General features: G+C 47.6%; 3 protein-coding genes across 3 annotated transcripts in view; 1 reads left to right on the forward strand and 2 right to left on the reverse strand.

Moving 5' to 3' along the window:
* Positions 1-3,328, reverse strand: part of RPA1 (replication protein A1) — a gene marked incomplete at its 5' end in the record, with an annotated part of 22,898 nt that extends 19,570 nt beyond the window's left edge. Inside the window, 5 exons of the mRNA XM_083806532.1 lie at positions 549-637; positions 1,446-1,554; positions 2,137-2,215; positions 2,702-2,749; positions 3,104-3,328. Of these exons, the coding sequence (XP_083662658.1) occupies positions 549-637; positions 1,446-1,554; positions 2,137-2,215; positions 2,702-2,749; positions 3,104-3,328 (550 nt within the window). The remainder of the gene's footprint in view (positions 1-548; positions 638-1,445; positions 1,555-2,136; positions 2,216-2,701; positions 2,750-3,103) is intronic.
* Positions 3,324-9,419, forward strand: SMYD4 (SET and MYND domain containing 4). The gene is made up of 9 exons (XM_083806531.1): positions 3,324-3,457; positions 3,910-3,999; positions 4,415-5,573; positions 5,892-6,074; positions 6,381-6,547; positions 7,246-7,378; positions 7,817-7,933; positions 8,295-8,418; positions 9,103-9,419. The coding sequence occupies exons 1-9, from the start codon at positions 3,347-3,349 to the stop codon at positions 9,251-9,253; spliced, it is 2,235 nt and encodes a 744-aa protein (XP_083662657.1). The 5' UTR covers positions 3,324-3,346; the 3' UTR covers positions 9,254-9,419.
* A 730-nt stretch (positions 9,420-10,149) lies between these two features.
* On the reverse strand, positions 10,150-17,342 carry SERPINF1 (serpin family F member 1). Its single transcript, XM_083806537.1, has 8 exons — positions 17,204-17,342; positions 14,576-14,661; positions 13,971-14,172; positions 13,736-13,891; positions 12,735-12,938; positions 11,772-11,914; positions 10,943-11,153; positions 10,150-10,562 (listed from the first exon to the last, which is right to left on the reverse strand). The coding sequence occupies exons 2-8, from the start codon at positions 14,651-14,653 to the stop codon at positions 10,303-10,305; spliced, it is 1,254 nt and encodes a 417-aa protein (XP_083662663.1). The 5' UTR covers positions 14,654-14,661; positions 17,204-17,342; the 3' UTR covers positions 10,150-10,302.

Here is a 17,342-nt window from a genome sequence, read left to right on the forward strand (position 1 = left end):
GTACAGCCTTTGTTTTAAAACCACTACCTGATAATATGAGAACTAAAGAGCATCAAGTGAATGCAGAAGAGAAAAAGAAATTTGTCATTCTTTATTCATCCGCTCCGTGCCATCTTACAGTTTTATAGATCATTATTACATCTCCCTCCTGACATTTTCTTCCCAGACAGAAGAAAACCTAACTTACTTGGTTACTCATCACAAAGAGATATTGAACAGCTTTCACATACCTACTGAAACTCTACATAAAGACCACTAACATATAATAAAAACCTGTCAATGCTATCACAGAGTGTAGATACTTCTCAATGCCATTTAGAGATTGAAGCTAGAGACAAGGTGCAGAGTTTATGAAAATATGAACAAACCCTACTTTGTGTTACACAAACAGAAAGGATTTTCGAGATACAGACATTAGTGCTGGAGGCATAAGAAAGCTGAACATGCTTGACTGCTTCTTTTTAAAGGCAAAGAAAGAAAGACAGCTGAAAGACTATCATAACAGATAGTGCGTTCAGATGAGCTATTTGTTCACAGAGGATACTCACCTTCGTTGTACGGCACTGGATTGCCAATATTACCACCAACCATATCAGCAGTTTTCAGAACATCTAAGTCCATCAAGATAACCACTCTCCTACAAACGCAAAATAGACAATTATAAAAGACTTTCACTCTCTCTGCAAGTCTATCAGGCTGAGTATCCTTACTGCACAGATACCAGAAGCAACCATTAGGGGCTGATCCTTCTTACAAGGGATGTGGAAAACAAAAGCTCTTCACTGTCAGCTTGGCCCTCTCATGATGTACAAATAGGCCTGAAAAAGTATCACGTTTCACCAAGGACAGCCGATGGCAGGCTGCATGGGCACACAAAAATGGGCTGAATCAGTGCTTTAAGAGTATTGAAACCATGCCAGATTTCACAAGAGAATCCGTTTCCTGCCTCAAAAGAAGTTATGTTCCCTCCAGAAAACTGTGGAATAAAAACAGATGCAGAACCTCCTATCGTGTTCTCCCAGACAGACACAGCTTTTAGATGATCGTTTCAATCAGATCACTTCTCATTTTACCGTGCCTAACTTGCTTCTCTTAAAGTCTCATAACAGACCAAAGATTTTACAACACCTAAGTGACATGCAATCTTCACTGTTTCTTTACCACATCGGGTAGTTTTAAGTGAATTGAAAAAAAACAGTATGATTTAACAGTATTCCAACTGGAAGTCTTCAATTACTAAGTCACTATGCTAGGCACACGTGCACCTGCTGCAGTCACATTCTGTAAGTGCCTGCGCTGTGTATTTTCCCTCCTGCACCCTAAAGTCTTATTATTTTCAGATAATCCTAATCAAAAGGATTTGGTCTTTGCTTAGTCACCCAGGACAGAGCACCTGCTAGCACAGCTGTTCTTCTGTAGAACCATACTTGAAGAAATGTATGTACCTTCCATCTTTCAAGCTGTTGACAATGAATCTGTTAACCTGGCAAATACACTGGGCTGATAAGCGTTCCTCTTCCACGAGAGAGTTCAGCTGCGTTGCCAACATGAAGGCTGCAAAAATAGGAGAAATATGCTGAAACAGTTAACTCACGCCAGCCTTAAGAGGGTCTGCCACAACTGGACACTTTTCCAGCCAGCCTACTAGCATTACATTAGACCTACAACTTGCTCAGTTAACTAGCACATAGCAAACAGTGTAACAACTAACAAGTCGCCAACACTGAACATAGACTTAATTGTATTTATTCCCCAAACTTCAGAGTGCAACAATAGAATGGCAGAATCACTTAGGTTGGAAAAGACCTCTAAAATGATCATATATTAAAGAAGTCAGAAAAAGACTAAGACAAATTACTTTAAAAACCTGCATTACAAAAACATACATAGATGTCTGTATTTTCATTGTATCCTACAGCAAGTTAATTGCTTCAACCTCACAAAGAAAGTTCCAGAGAAGGAATTTGTCTGAGCGTTAAAATGCAGCTGCACACTTCAGAGTCTGCAGTCCCCACTTACACCACATTCTCATCCAATGCTTCTTTCATCACTATGCAATGTGACGTTAAACCTGAACTTCAGCACCATCATTACCGCCCCACTTACAAAAATCTCACTGCAGCTTTTTATACTTACAGGACAGCGTGTTAACCCCGTCGCTCATCAACACTCGGTAACGTGGAGGCCCATTTCCTGTAGCAATGGCCCGTGTATTCTATAGGGAAAACACCAGATTGTTACTTCCTCCTCATTTCCTCAGAAGCCCTTCAAAAACATGAATTGACACCTTCTAGACATTAGGAGGAAATTCTTTGCTGTAAGGGTGCTGAGGCACTGGCACAGGTCACCCAGGGAACGTGTGGATGTCTCATCTCTAGAGGTGTCCAAGGCCAGGCTGGATGGGGCTCTGACAACCTGATCTAGGGGGTGGCATCCTGCCCATAGCAGGGGGTTGGAGTTAGGTGGTCTTTAAGGTCCCTTGTATGATTAATAAGCAAAGTGAACTTGCCTACCTTGAATGCAGCTATCAACTGCACAGCTCAAATCACACAAAACCTATTACTCTAAATGACATCGAGGGCACGTCAGCCACACTAGGCTCCTCCGCACAGCACTCCTGGCTGCAGCACAGCCCCGCTCCACCCCACGTTGAAGCTGACCACCGACCCGCCAGCAGCAAGAGACGGCCGGGAGTACTCACGATGACTTGCAGCACAGGCTTCGTGACGCTCTCCCCCTGCATGATGGCCTGGAGAGGAGAAAAAGAGAAACTCAGCAAGGTGCCACCGCCACGCGAGCTTGGAGGAGGCCCCCGGGGGGGGGGGGGCAGGGACAGGCTGGCACCAGCGGGCCCACCAGAGGCTCTCAGGGCCGGCACCACCTCAGAGCACGGCACCGCGCCGCTCCCCTCAGCGCCGGGACCTGCACCGGGTCCCCGCCGCCCTCCCCGGGCCGCGCCCCCGGCCCCGAGCCCTCCTCGCCAGGCCTCGCGCAGCCTTCGCGCCCCGCCACAACCCGAACCGGGCCCGAACCGAGCCCAGGCGGGCCCAGACGCGTTCCCCCGTCCGGTCCCGGAGCGCGGGGCCGCCTCGGGGCCGCTCACCGCGATGGCGCCCTCGCTGAGCCGCACGTTCATGGTGCCGCCTCTCCCGCCGCGCTCCGCCACCGCCAAATCCTCCCGCCGCTCCGAGCCGCGCTCCCGCTTCCGGCGCGTCATGACGCCAGCAATCCCAGCGCTCCTATTGGCTGCCCGGCCCCGTACGGCGGAAGCGCTCCCGGGGTTCACCCGGCTGGGCGCCGCCATTAGGCGGTGGGAGCGCGGCTCCATGGCGCTGCCGGTGGAGGAATGGCGGCGCTGCGCCGCGCGGTGCCGGGCCGCGCTGGGGCCGGCGCTGAGGGAACGGCTGGAGGCGGCGCCGCCGGGCGAGGCGCTGCGGGTGGCCTGCGGCCTCCTCAGGTGAGCGGTGGGGCCGGAGGGGCCGGGACAAGCCGGGCCGGGCCTAACGGTGCTGATACCCCCCCCTCCCGTTGTCCCGTTAGGCCCGGAGCGGAGGAGGCGGCGGCCCTGCAGCGGCTGTGCCGCCGGGCGCGCACCGGCAAGGAACCGGCGGCCGCTCGCTGGTACCGGGAGGAGGGGAACCGGCGGTTCGGCGGCTGCTGCTACGGTGATGCTGCGCTGCTCTACTCGCGGGTACGGGGCTCTTGGGGTCCCCCCCCGGCGTTTACCCCCCCCCCCCCGGCGTTTGGGGTCCCCCCCCGGTGTTCGGGGTCGCCCCGAGGCCCGGTGTTTGGGGTTTCCCCCGTGAGGGAGCATCCGGGTGAGGAGGGTCCCGCTGAGGGTGCCCCCGGTGAGGCACAGCCCGTGGTGCCCCCCCCCCGTGAGGCAGCGCCCTCCGTTCTCCTCCGCAGGCAGCGTCCCACGAGCTCCCCGGCAGCCCCGAGGCGTCCCTGTGCTTTGCCAACCGCTCGGCTGCTCTCTTTCACCTCGGCCACTTTGAGGTAAGAGGTTTTGGGGTGCCCCTGAGGGGTGGTGGCTGGGCTCCTGAGCGTCCTGGAGCAGATCAGTGTGCACAAGGGGAATAGGGCAAAGAAAAGCCCAAGCGGTATCTGAGGTGTTGGCATGCAATGTCTGCACGGGGGGCCTCAGGTGGCTGCTTCTGTAAAGGCCGCAATAACGACAGGTTGTCAGAGCAAGAGAGGTAAGCTGCTGAAGCTGTGCTCAAAGCTTCCATCGTTACTTAGACTTCCACGCTTTCCTTCTTATTCTATGTTAGGAGTTTTTATCTGGCCGCAGATTGGCTATGAACGGGAAATTTGCCGATTAACAGTCTTACTAAAACATGTTGAATCTTAGACGGAATAAAAGTGCACGTGATTTTCAAGTACATTTAAAAGGCCTTATCTTTGTTTCTAGGTTTGTTTGGAAGATATTGCCAGGGCTCAAAGTCATGGCTATCCAGACAGACTGCTGCCCAAGGTCTTGCTGCGGAAAGCTGAATGCATGCTGTGCTTGGGGAGGGTACAGGATGCAGCAGACACCCTCGCTGCAGTGGAAAATAAAATTGCTCTGGATGGGATTATGACTAGTCCTGCACACCAGACGCTGCTGAAAAAGTTAAATCAACTGAAGCTTAAAGTACTTGAGAGAGAGAGCTGTCCAGAGGCTGCACGAGAAACGTGCGGTGATACTCAAAGAGAGCCAGAGATCTGGGAAGAGAACGACAGTATTTCAGGTGCGTCTTCATCTTTGAGCTTGAAGTTCAATACAGAGAAAGGACGTCACTTGGTGGCCTCACGGGACATCCTGCCAGGACAGAACCTGTTGAAAGAGGAGGCCTTTGTAAGCGTGCTCTGCCCAGAAGAAGGGGAGAGCCGCCTGCTACAGGACAGCAGTGAAATGGTGTGGGATACTCGATTCACTAATGCAGATCTTTATTGCCACCGTTGTCTGAAGCAGCTTTTAGCCTCTGTGCCTTGCCGTGGGTGCAGTTATGCAAAGTACTGCAGCCAAAACTGTGCAGATACGGCATGGGAGCAATACCACAGGACAGAGTGCTCCTTGGGAGCGCTGCTTCTCACGTTAGGGGTCTTCTGCCATGTTGCTTTAAGGACTGTTCTACTGGCAGGATTTTCAGAGGTTAGCAGGCTGGTGGAGCAGTCCCATGATGATGATGAAGATCTTCATAACACCAAGGCAAGATGTAAACATCCCAGTGAGGCACCAGATACGAGAACTGGAACCAGAGGTATCCCTGGTTGTAATGATAATGGCCAGTACCAGAGTTCTTACCGAGCTGTGTTCAACCTCTTGCCACATGCTGAGAAGCATAGCCCTGAACATAAGTTCCTTTGCATGCTGAGTGTAGTAGCTATATGCAGGAAACTGCAAGAAGCCGGTCTGGAGGCTGCTGTTCTGAATCGGGAATTGTCTGAGAAGGGGTCCGGACCTAAGGCATGTGAAAAAACATCTGATGAGCTGTCTCCAGAGCTGCAGATTATGGCAGAAGCAATGCTGAGGCATGTGTTGCAGCTGCAATGTAATGCACAAGCGATCACTGTAATGCGGGAGTTGGGTAAGAAAAACTTTTAAGCTCTTCTTTGTTATCCTTGCTTATCTGTTTCATGTGAAGCAAAGAGCTGTAGAAAGCTCTTGTTACAGATAGGAATGACTTGCTTAAAATTAATGTCCTGTCCCATGCCAGCCTGTTCTTTGGTGCATACGTAGATGATATTTAGCTATTTTTTATTGTAGCAATACACCAGAAATCTTTCTATTAAAAGAATCTTTCTAGGGAAATAGTCTCTCTAGGGAAAGAATCTTTCTAGTGCCCAATTTGTGACGGGTTACAGAGAATTCATTCTTAACATACTTGTTTTTCCTCTTTCTTTAGGGTCTGGAGATGGTGCTGTTGTAAATAAGAAACCCGTGCGCCTGGCAACAGCCTTCTTCCCTGTCCTCAGCCTTCTGAACCATTCGTGCAGCCCCAATATCAGTGTGTCATTTAGTGGGACAGCTGCCACTGTCAGGGCATCACAGCCAATCTCAAGCGGCCAGGAGATTTTCCATTGCTATGGTAAGTGTTAACTCTGTCTCAAGACACAGACATCCTTTCACCTCTGCTTGGCACGCTGACTGATAGCTAATAATATCACGATTCCCAGCCTAATGTTGCTAGAGTCTTTGTTTACGTATGAGCCTTGATCAAAGCTATCAAACCAAGTGTTTATCTCTTAAGCCCACTATCACGCTTTCACAGTCTCCGGTTTTGTACTCCCCAAAAGATGTTCCGTTTAGTCTCCGTTTTAACAAAGATAGATTTTAGGCTAATGTTAGGAACTGTACTTGTTCAGCGCTTTCTACCTTTGCCATCCTTTTGCAGGGCCTCACCGATGTAGAATGAAGGTTGCTGAGAGACGACAGCTTCTCAGTCAGTATTTCTTTGAGTGCCACTGTCAGGCGTGCCTTGAGGAGTTAGAGTCTGGCGACAAGAGTGTGGTGTCCGTGAGGAACTCATTTTGCTGTCCTAGCTGCCAGGCTTCAATGCAGGTAGTTCCTCCATAATTATGATTGTTTAACATGATCAGGATGTGTAATGTTTGGGTCTCTGGGAAAGGCAGGATTTAAAGACCTGTGTCCAGGACCTCTGCTTTGAAGCTAAAAGTCCCTGCAGAGTCAAGGCAGTATCTCACTGTTCTGAGCAGCTTCCTTGCAAAGTTCTTGTTTGTCAATCTTCCAGCATTAGAGGGAAAATACTGCCCTTAACAGGAAGTTAAAATCCCTTGGAACTTGCAGGAGGAACCTCATAATATCAGGGGGATATAGTACTGGGTGGAGGGGGATATTTAGGAAAGAAAATTGGGGCCTGAAGTCTAGAACATGGTGTAATTGCAGGGGCTCCGTGTAGTGAGAGTCTCACTATCTGCAGTTCACAGGATGGAAATGAGAACAGCATGTAGTGTGTGTTAGAAAAGACAACACAGTACATGCTTTGTGTGAACATCAGTTGTGTAACTCATGACCCTGCTTTGGCCTAGCCTGTAGTGGGCTCAGACTGGCCCATGTGATCATAGCTATTCCTGGAAGTTTCTCCCAAAATCTGAGTAAGTTAACAGCAGTTTACAAGGAAGTCACTTAGTTTTTCAGCTACGTTTAGCACCTCTGTAGCATAATACAGAGATACGGTTATGGAAAGTAAGCTTTGAGTTGAATGTGAGCAGGAATGATCACAGGGATGATTTCCACAGGGGGAAGACGTGCTTTGTTGTTCAAATGAAGCTTGTGCGCGCTCAGTCAGCAGAGAGAGCCTGTCACGGCATTTACGAGACCTTCAGCGACAAATCAAGAAAGCGTTAGAACTGCTAAGAGACAGCAGGGCTGGTAAGGCTCAGCTTTCTGCTTTAAGGTCAGCAGCTCATGAGTACGCATCAGGAGACATGGTTCTGGCCGTGAGATGGCACTGTTGCTTACATAGTTGAGGTCCCCTGGCATGAAGCCTGGTGTCCCTGGGGACTTGAGCTTTAGGTTTTTTATACTCCTGATCTGGGTGTTAATCTAAGTCACACGTTGTTCCATAGTGACTAAAAGAACTCGGGATAACTTTGGAGTTATGCATTCTCAGGCCTTGCTTTCCTGGAGCGAGTCTGGCCAGCCCTGCATTAGAGTGAGGAGGGTTGCAGAGGAAGTAGATGTTGAATCCGAACCAAATCCAGCTCGAGTTGTGTAAGATACAGAGATGAGAGTGGACTGGTTTCATTTCGTGGATCATGTCAATCCAGAGACTGGCCACTAAGATGAACTTTATATCCTGTTTTATAGATGAGGCTATCAAAATGCTCCTGAAGTGTCAGATGGATGCTAGAAACTTCTTGTCACCGGAGCATTTGCTGATGGGAGAGATGGAGGATCATCTGGCACAGGTCTATGCTACTCTTGGTATGGCATTGTCTTCTCTCTCAAGATTGTCTTTAGTTTTCTGAACTTTGAATTTAACAAGACTAGCATTTTCCCTGACTAGCCTTTTTACTTTTCCCCTACTGCATTTCTCTAGTTTTGACAGTGGAGCTCTCAGAAAGACTGCTTTAGCTAAAACTGTGTTCCCATCTGTCAATGAACAGTGTGATCTCACTTTCTTCTAGTTTCCTTGTCCTGGTTCAGAGGACAGCAACCTCTCAAGAATGCTGTGTGCATAGTTCATCATGCTTTGCATAATGCTGTCAAACTCTGGATGACTGTGACTCTAAACAGTATTTATTCATGGTGATTTGTTTGTTTGTTTGTTTTTTTTCCCAATCAGGAAAGTGGCAGGAAGCAGCCAGACACCTAGAGAGAAGTATTCAGATTGTAGAAACGCATCACGGGCCATCAAGTGTAGAAATGGGTCATGAACTTTTCAAACTGGCACAAATTCTCTTCAATGGGTAAAGTTGCTTTCATTCTCTCTCCCTTCCCTGCACCGTTCCTGTGTGTCTGACACAATATCACGGCAGGCGGTCCTTGGCACCTTGCAGGACCTTAGGCACGGGTACAAGAGTTGTATACTACTCAAATGCAAGTTCATTAACCGTAATGGGGTTCACTTGTCTTTTATGCCTCTCTTTGGACCCATTTCTTTGCTTTGTGCCTCCCTATTCTTTTCCATTCCCTGGCTCCGTTTCTCCCCATCCTATTGTTTTATTCTAACAACTAGTCACCCTCAATGTTTACGTGGCTGTACAATGTTGCTGACATCTTTCCAAACAAGGAAATAAAATCTCCTTGCTCTGTTTCGACCCTCTTCTGACAAGCAAATCCCCAGACTACGGCACGTCTTTTAACAACACCTCCCTTTAACTGTCTGAATTTTAGCGGGAGCTGCAGCGAGGAAGTAGTGCATACATATACTCAATGTTTTAGTTTTTTGTCCATCTCTTTAATTTTTTTTAACCCATCCTCCCTTTGCAGCTGAAGTGCGTGCTATTTGCCTGGTGTTGAAAGGCAGTGGAGGGTAGGATCTATACCCGTGAACAGGCTTAGGTTTTTTGGGGGAAGGGTCGAAGGTTGTGCAAGTCAAGGGAGCTGAGTTAAGTATTTTGTATACTCTTCTTACTCACTTCCTATTTCAGATTTGCAGTTTCTGAAGCTCTGAGCACAATTCAAAGAGCAGAGAAGATTCTGACAGTGCACTGTGGTCCTCAGAGTACTCAGATCCGGGAACTACAAGAGATGAAGACCTGTCTGTTAGAGCTTCCCAGAAGCATCCTTCAGAGGACTTAATTTCCCTATCAAAGGAAGCTGCAATGTGATCTTTCATCAAAGCTAAGTTTTGTGTGGTAAGGTAGTCATGTAGTACAAGCTGGAAAATTGTGTGTAACATCTTGAGTGAAATCTGAAATGCTCTTTAGTGAGACTGTTGTAAATAAAATGACCGGTTCTAACCTGAGGGGTCTGCGTGTGCTGTGGTGGAAATAGATGCTGTTGTAGAGTTTCTGCATATGGGTTTGAAGCAAATGCCCGAGATGCTTACAAGTGTGTTTCTAGAGATGTGAGTCTCCCATGAGTGGTACTCTGCTGGTCACGAACATGCAGTCATCCAGACCACGTTGCCTTTTACTTCTAATACCATTGAAGCGCTTTCTTTCTTGTCAGTGTGAAATGTAAATGGTTGGAGTGGATGAGGCAGCAGGCTGGGAAGTGCAAACTTACAAGCTGTAAGAGGAGATTTAGATTAGATATAAGGAAGAAATTGTTTACTATGAGGGTGGTGAGGCACTGGAACAGGTTGCCCAGAGAAGTTATGGATTCCCCATCCCTGGATGTGTTCAGGACCAGGTTGTATGGGGCTTTGAGCCCCTCTGGTGGGAGGTGTCTCTGCCTATGGCAGGGCGATTGGAATTAGATCTTTAAGGTTCTTTCCAACTCTAACAATTCTATGACTCTATGAAGAGGGGACACTGCAGAACTTGGAGGGCTAGCAGAGCAGTCCCATCAGGGATGAGGGATTCAGTATGAACAACTAGCTTCAGCTTGGAAGATGGGATAGGGGAAAATCCAGTATATACTAGACTGATGTTTGCATATAGGACAGAACTGCATTGGGGCTCAGTGTAGGGAAAATGGGAGTGTGAAAACGTGATGTATACAGGAGAGTCCTTCAAGGAAGAATACTGGGGTTGTGGAGATTAATAGCAAAAGCTCTTTTATTGCAGCATAAAGGCATAAAATTTGCAAGTTGTGTCTTTGTGCAGCAGAGCAGGGAGCGAGTATCCCTCCCAATACCACCCCTTCCATTTGAGCCCTACCATCGCAAATTACTGTGAACGGATCTAAACACTCCTGGGGTCCAGGATCTTTCCAATGAAGAGGAGGGTTCCAGTGGTATCATCTCGCAGCACAAGAAGGAAAGGTCTGTCCACGTGATATTCTATGGGGAAGGTCAGACGAGCAGCGTTCACCCCAGGAATCGGTGTGGATTTTTCCCCATCTTCGTTAAGCTCCAGAATTGCCTTGTGTTGCACATGAGATAGCTTAATAGGTTTGGCAGAGATCTTGGTAAAATCAGGTGATGTGAAAAGTGATTGGAGCCCTGGAGGAAAGAAAGAAAATTCCGTTAACTAAAGGCATAGATGTCAGATGGAGGAGCGGTACTGCTAATGCTGTGATACAGGAGGGCATCACATAGCTGCTCAGGTAGAGTTTAATGGGGGCAACGGGGAGAAGAAGTTTAGATCTGCTTGTACTGTGCTTCTCCCTCTGCATCTCAGAAACAGTGTATGAGCTTGATGGACAGATATGATAAAAGTTGAGGAGTCCTGGGCCGAGGTGGTTTAGCTGATGGTGAAATCTGTAAGACTGAGAGCAGGGCCAAACTAATAACCCACCAGCATCATGTTTTCTGTGAGCAGGAAGCAACTTGCCTCCTGCTTTCAGACCTGGCAGTCTGTAGAGGTAGTGTGATGTACATACTTGTCTCCTTTAGAGTGCTGTCAAGTGCCTCTTCATAGTTCAGCTTTAGCTTGGGCAAGCTTAGCACCGCATGGACTGTCTTCAGCTCCTTGTCGACGTCATGGACAAACTCAGAAGTGAGGCTTTCCTCAATCAGAGTCATATTCTGGGTCACCTTCGTAGGCAGGAAGAACATGGCGCTGACTCCTTCTGTCAGTGGCAGCTGGGCAATCTGGAAGGCCAGTTACGAATAAGAAAGGGCCATCCCCACAGGAGACAGTTTTACCCTCCCCTGTACCAGTCCCAGACCTGAACCCTTGACTGCCTGGTCAGCCTTTCCAGTTAACGTTTTGTCTCCTATCTGGTTGCTTTTATTGGACGTGATGTTCCCTGACCTTTCTCGTGCCCAAGATTTCATCAACCTCTGCTTCCCCCTCTCAATTAGTAGATGGCAAGAGCTCTTTTTCACCTGGTGAATCCTGTAGTGAACTACACTACTGCTTTGGGGGATTCCCACCTGGGACACCTTCTTTGAGCTCATGCTACGGTGAAAGATTTGTTGAAAGAAGTAGAGATCAAAAAGTTCTGTGTTCTGTCCCTCTAACTCAACTTTAAATAGAGCAATACAGGCTAGTAGGATCCGTGCATTATTTAAGCTCGGGACTGCTTGTCACACAGCCTATGTGAAAGAAAAATACTCCAAGAATAAGCATAGTGCCTTTCAAAACAGGGATTGCAGAACTAGCCTGATGGGTGGAGCGAGGCTGTCTTCTGGAATAGGTTAACAGGTAAGTGTAGCTGAGCCTGTTCCTCAGTAGGTTTAGATCTTGTGCAATATTTGCTGTCTGACCTTGCAGTTGAGCTCTGAGTCAAAACCATATCGCAGTATGGCCTTGGGCTCTGACATCATGGACACCTTCACAGTTCTGTCCTCATCCAGATGGAAGTCCTTCAGAGCGGTCTTCTTGGTGTCAAACTTGGTTCCCCAAGTCCCTGTTTTTTCAAAGATAAAAGGGAAGGTTTTCTGGAATAATAGCATAGGAAACTGGGCCTGTGTCTACGGCTGAGTAATCTTGTGCTTTGTATATGCATTATTTGTGCTTTAAAAGTTGAGACATAAAGGAATGGTAGTAGAGATGGAAATAGACTGATTGGACCTATTGATTTACTGCCACTTTTAGGCCCCTCCTTTTCATCTGAGAATTGGCTAAAGGAGAAATTAAAAAAAAATAAAAAATCAAGCCAGCTCATGGGTGGAGTAGCTGTTGGGAAGCTGATGTCCACTTATGCAATTACAAAACTATTTTAAAGGGTAACAATTGTGTCCATGCACATAAAGCACTTCTCTCCCCACCTTTGTTTTGCTCCTTGTCTCTAAGCGGTAATTCTCCAGGACACTGGATTCTGTAGGTGCTGGCTTGGAGCACGCTCTAGAACAGCTTTCCAGCATCTCCCTCCATGCCCTCTACAGTGTGGTACTAAGGCTCAGTACAGTTTTTAACCTCTGCCTTCCCTAAATGTTAATATTTTCTTTGCCATTGAGTTTTGCTAGCTTACACTTTCTTCTCTGCTCTGTTACTGCAAACAGGTCAAGATTCAGCTTCCCAGGAGCAATAATTCCTCCCTTGAGGACTACTTCTGTTTAGGTAGCATGCATTTTTTTTTCTTGTTTATTAAACATGCTCAAACGCTTTCTTCTTATATTCATCTCTGGCAGTCTGTTTGCGCTACTGGCAGTGAGATCATTCCCTCACATCTCTTCTAACATGTACTTAATAGTCCTTCTCTGTAACAGAGTATGCAGCGTTCTTACCCTTGAAGTAAGCAGCCCCAGCAAGGAGAATGCTGACATCTGTGGGCATGTCTTTCATAAACCGCAGAATCCTCCCCTTTGTCTGCTGCCGAACCCAGTTGTTGATTTCTTGAAGGTCTAATTGGGCATTGCCACTTAATGCCCTCAGACGCATTTTGTAGGACTTCTCGAGTTGGCTGTGAAAAGCAGACTTCACCCTCAGTCCTGGGGAACAAAAAGATCAATGTTGCAGTTAGCTCCCTTATCAAAACAATTTCAAGGCTGCAAACTGCAATCCAAAGCCCAGCAGCAGTTCTCTCATAAAACAGATCTGTGGCTGTGTGTATCCTGAAACCTGCTTTGAAAAAGAATGAGCGGAGGAAACTGATTCAGTCCCGTAGCCAGCCATGCTAGGGTATGGAATAACTCTCTCTGAAAAGTAAAGATGAGAGATAACAAGAGAAGGCTTGGACACAGCTATTCCTACATCAATCAATCTGTCTTTTTTTTTCCAGCTTTTTCTATATGAGCGTAGCTTACTCAGCCTATTGGATTCTGGGAACTAGCATGTTCCAAAGAATAGCTCTCAGCTTTCTCAGCAGATGTTCATTGCATGCTGAAAGCAGATATCTCAAATATTTCTGCAATGAATTAAACAAAGAAAACTGGCTGAATGCTGTCACAAATAGGAAAATGTGATTTGTGGTTCTTGGTAGTTAGCAGCATCTGCCAGGAAACCTAGAGTGAAGGCAAAATCCTCGCAGCAAGTTTCTTCTAAGTCTTGTGCATGCTAGTTGCTCTCTCACCAGTGCCTTTTGGTGCATGTCTGGTCTTTTCACTTATTTATATGTACGCAAACTTTCCAGGCTTTATCTGGAGCAGGAATGCATTCCACACACTGTCTGTTGTGGCTTAACAGTCTGAGAGCCAAGGCTGTTACTGTGGTGCTATTGGTTCAGTGTTTTCTACCTGCTGCTAGTTTATATAGGTAAATTTTGATAGAGGGGAAGAAGGACTTGTACTTTTCTCCAAGATGATACGGGAGGCGCTTTTCAGGCTCTTCTCTGGTCCAGTCACAGCGGCCAGTAGGTCCTTGTAGGTGTTGTGGACCTCAGCTTTGTTAAGTAGATCGTAGAAGAGAGCACGAGAAATGACATCTTCTGTTCGTTCTCCAGCCCCTGCCAACAACAAGGACAACAGCATGAAGGAAGGCCTGGCAAGTCAAACAGCACGTGAAAAAAGGGGGCAGGAACTCACCGAGTGAGAGACCAGAGAGTGCAGTAGCCAGACTGAACGGAGACAGTAGCACATTGGCAGTGGCTGTCCGGCTAGATTGCTGACGGTACAGGTCATAGCCAAAGTTGGAGACTGCAGCTGCCAGCTTGTTTACAGGGCTTTTATAGAATGGATCTTCCTCTTCGACCTCGCCAGCATTAGCTCCATCAGTGGTGGCAGAGTTCTAGCAAGCACAAGGAGCACTTTGTTTAGACTTGCACTTTACAAGGGCAGGTGCAATCAGAAGCATTTCAAAGGCAAGCAATCTGCAGACACTCTCCTGTGATCCGCAGAAGTAGTGGCTTAATCTTCCTGATAGAGTGTAGGAATAGTGATTTCGCTTTAAAGCGTCCCAAGAAAGCTGAAGGCAGTGCTCAGGTTGGAATCCCCTGTATCTGCCTCACATCAGGAGATGACTCTAACTGCTTTGGTTTTATCTGCGTAAAGCAGGAGTTAGTCTCATTATGTTGCTAAATAAAAACCTAGTAACTTAGGAGGGTAGCGTTTAATCCTTTCGTAAGACTTTCTAAAATTAAATTACCTGCTTCAAGTATGGCTCTCACTCTCTGCTGTTGTCTTCTACTTACCTGCCCAGCAGCCGAATTCTGGGATCTGCTTGGGACAGTTAAAAGACCCAGGAAAAGGAGAACCGCTGGAATCTGCATGCCTGAACCTACAGAGTAAGAACATGACAGTTTGAGCAACTGAGAAAAATACATCTCTGCTGCTCCTGTTTGCTGTACCTGGTTGTGACAGGAACTGCAGTGACGTGCTGCTGCTTGTTCCTCTTGATTGTGAAACACACACCTGATCTTAGCTGGGTTTTCTTCTTCTCTAGCTTGCTCCAAGTATTCAGCCAGCCTGGCTCCAATGACTTCAAAATTGGGCAAACACACATGCCTGGGTGTGTCTGAACACAAAAGCAGATGTGTGTGGCCCAAACCACACTGATGCTGGCAGCTACTGAGTGCCATGGTCAAGAAAGGCACTAAATCATATCTTCTGAGTTTTAGACTAAAAATTCAACACATCAGCGTTTATAAAAGGTAGCAAATTCATGTTGTTGAATGGGGCAGAAGAGAAGAACTGTCTGCCTACTGCTCTGGTAAACAAGTTTTCTGCCTCGGGCACTAATTTACCATGTTTCTTGTGTCTGCATGTACTTGGAAGGCTATACTGAATCCTTTGCTTCTTATTTGCAGTTTGATAACAGACCAATAGAAGATCTTTCTTACAAGACAGAGAGGAAAAGGGCTGGGAGTAAATACCTAATGCTGTGCCAGATCTAGAGACAGAGCTTGGCTTATTCCATTTTTTTAATGGAGGTGGGAGAAAAGTACCAAACTTTCCAAAGCTGATAAGCTTCCTTCTGTGGAATCCACTTTTAATCACTCCAGCATTGGCATATGTGGCCCTTCCAGACAGATCTGTCTGGTCCAAAGGGCAGTGTGTTAACCCAGGGTTTCACTGCGGGTAAACCAGAGCTACTGCAGAAGTGTCATGCCCCTGAGTACAGACGCCACTGCGGCTGGTCTGAGGCAATATTTATATAGATTCCCAGAAATTAAAGGAAGAGGGTTGTATTTAACTAACCCCTGTGATCCAAGCATCCAGCGAAGTAAGAGAAATAACATGTGTTTCAGATTAACTGCAGCTATAAAGGAAACATGCCTGCTGGTAGAAATACAACTTAAAGCCACGTGGCTACGACAGCCAGAGTTCAGGACCCAGTCTGTTCAGGCAGAGGTTTTCCTTCAGTGAAAGACAGCTCACCGTTTCCCTTTCCTCCCCAAACCCTTTTCTTCTGGAGGTACTTCTGTCTTGGAGAGAGTGGTGTCACGGTGGACGTCTGAAGTTCTCGCGTATGTTTAGGCAGTGTAAGATAAAAGTGGTACCTCTTTTTCCCTGTGCACTCGCATCGTGCTATCCCAGTTGCTGAGTAGATGAGATATTCTGGTGCAGGAAATGCTTATTAAGAGGACTTATTACACTGCAACAAACCATGTTTGGTGGTATGACAGTGGGTATGATGCTGGGATTGCTTGTATCATTGCAGAGCTTTAAAATGAATAGGCACCACGCTGAAACAGAGATGACAAGCCCTGCATGCGTCTAAGCAAAGCTAGGGCATGGCGCTAGGGCTTTTGAGGATGCCTGCACCAAGCGGTGTTCTCGCATGCTGAGCAGAAGAGGTTTGGCCCAGTCTGGTTTGGAGATGGGTTTTCCATGGAGCGTAACCTTTTCTCTGAAAAAAAGGTTCAGCACAATCCCTGCTTCCAACTATACTGAGCTCCTGGGAGTATAGGAGCGGAGATTGGTTTTGCAGATTTATATTGTTTTTGCCAGTACTGTCACCAGCTTCATATTTCTCGAACTTTGCCAAAAAGCAATTTCCATTTTAGAAGGACAAAGCCTTTTGCATTTGAATTGGCCTGAACATCTGGATTCTATTTGCATGGCCTTTAGTCCACAGCCAAAAATGCAGAGAGGGAAGAATTTGGTTGGAGAAAAGGTGTTGGATGTTTTCAGGCATGCTATTAAAATCTGTAGCTGCCTTTAAAAAGAAGAGAAGGAGCAACAGCATGCAGCGTGTGATGTTACAGTCAGGAAGGTACAGGAAGAAACGAGAAATGAGCTGAGGAGGAACTTTGCGCCTTGGAGCTGTCTGTTTGCGAAGGCCTGCAGGTGCGAAGTGAAATGTTTTGCTTTCCATCTATAGTGGTACAAGTCTCAAATCGTTTATGAATGCTTCTGATTTTAGGGCTCCTACGAAACAGCACCCACGAGCTCAGACCTCTCTGTGATTGCTCCACCCCACAGCACCACTCCTGAGGCATCCTGCGACCACCAGACCTAGAGGAGTTGACTATCGCCAAAATTGTTACCGTTGCAAAGAAAAAGCCTCTTCCCAGCTGCAACACAGGTACTAGAAGGGCAGAAAAGGGGAAAAAAATCCCCCAGTCCCTGAGCACACGTCTGCCCCGGTGGCAAAGAGGTGCCCTGGGATGCTGCTGGCTGCCAACCCTCGCTGAGATTGCTCACCTACCTGGCGGGCGTCGCGCCTTTTCACGCCTGCAGCAGAACCGTTTTTTTCCCCATTCCCCGGCTCCCCAAGAGCTCCCCAGCATCATCCCTGCACCCTTTACACCCCTGGCACTCCCTGGCCCCTGGCTGCCGACACGGGGGCAGCGCAAGCAGCCCGAGCTGCCCCTTACCTCGGGCTCCTCTCGGCCGCCGCTGCCGCAGCTTCCCAGCGGGTGCGAGCCGGGGCCAGTGTGGGCTCAACGCAGCCACATCTGCTTTTTGCTGCCTCCCCAGCCCAGCCTTCGGCAGGCTTCAGGTTACAGCTTCCCA

This window comes from Anser anser, assembly GCF_964211835.1.
Source record: "Anser anser genome assembly, chromosome: 20".
In the NCBI taxonomy this organism is placed as follows: Eukaryota; Metazoa; Chordata; class Aves; order Anseriformes; family Anatidae; genus Anser; species Anser anser.

Coding starts and splice junctions, on each gene's coding strand:
- SMYD4 (XM_083806531.1), top strand. CDS start 3,347: ATGGCGGCGCTGCGCCGCGCGGTGCCGGGCCGCGCTGGGGCCGGCGCT. Junction 4,000..4,414: donor TTCACCTCGGCCACTTTGAG/GTAAGAGGTTTT, acceptor CTTTGTTTCTAG/GTTTGTTTGGAAGATATTGC. Junction 6,548..7,245: donor GCTGCCAGGCTTCAATGCAG/GTAGTTCCTCCA, acceptor TGATTTCCACAG/GGGGAAGACGTGCTTTGTTG.
- SERPINF1 (XM_083806537.1), bottom strand. CDS start 14,653: ATGCAGATTCCAGCGGTTCTCCTTTTCCTGGGTCTTTTAACTGTCCCA. Junction 12,939..13,735: donor CCGTATCATCTTGGAGAAAA/GTACAAGTCCTT, acceptor TTTGTTCCCCAG/GACTGAGGGTGAAGTCTGCT. Junction 11,915..12,734: donor TGGGGCTGCTTACTTCAAGG/GTAAGAACGCTG, acceptor TTGAAAAAACAG/GGACTTGGGGAACCAAGTTT.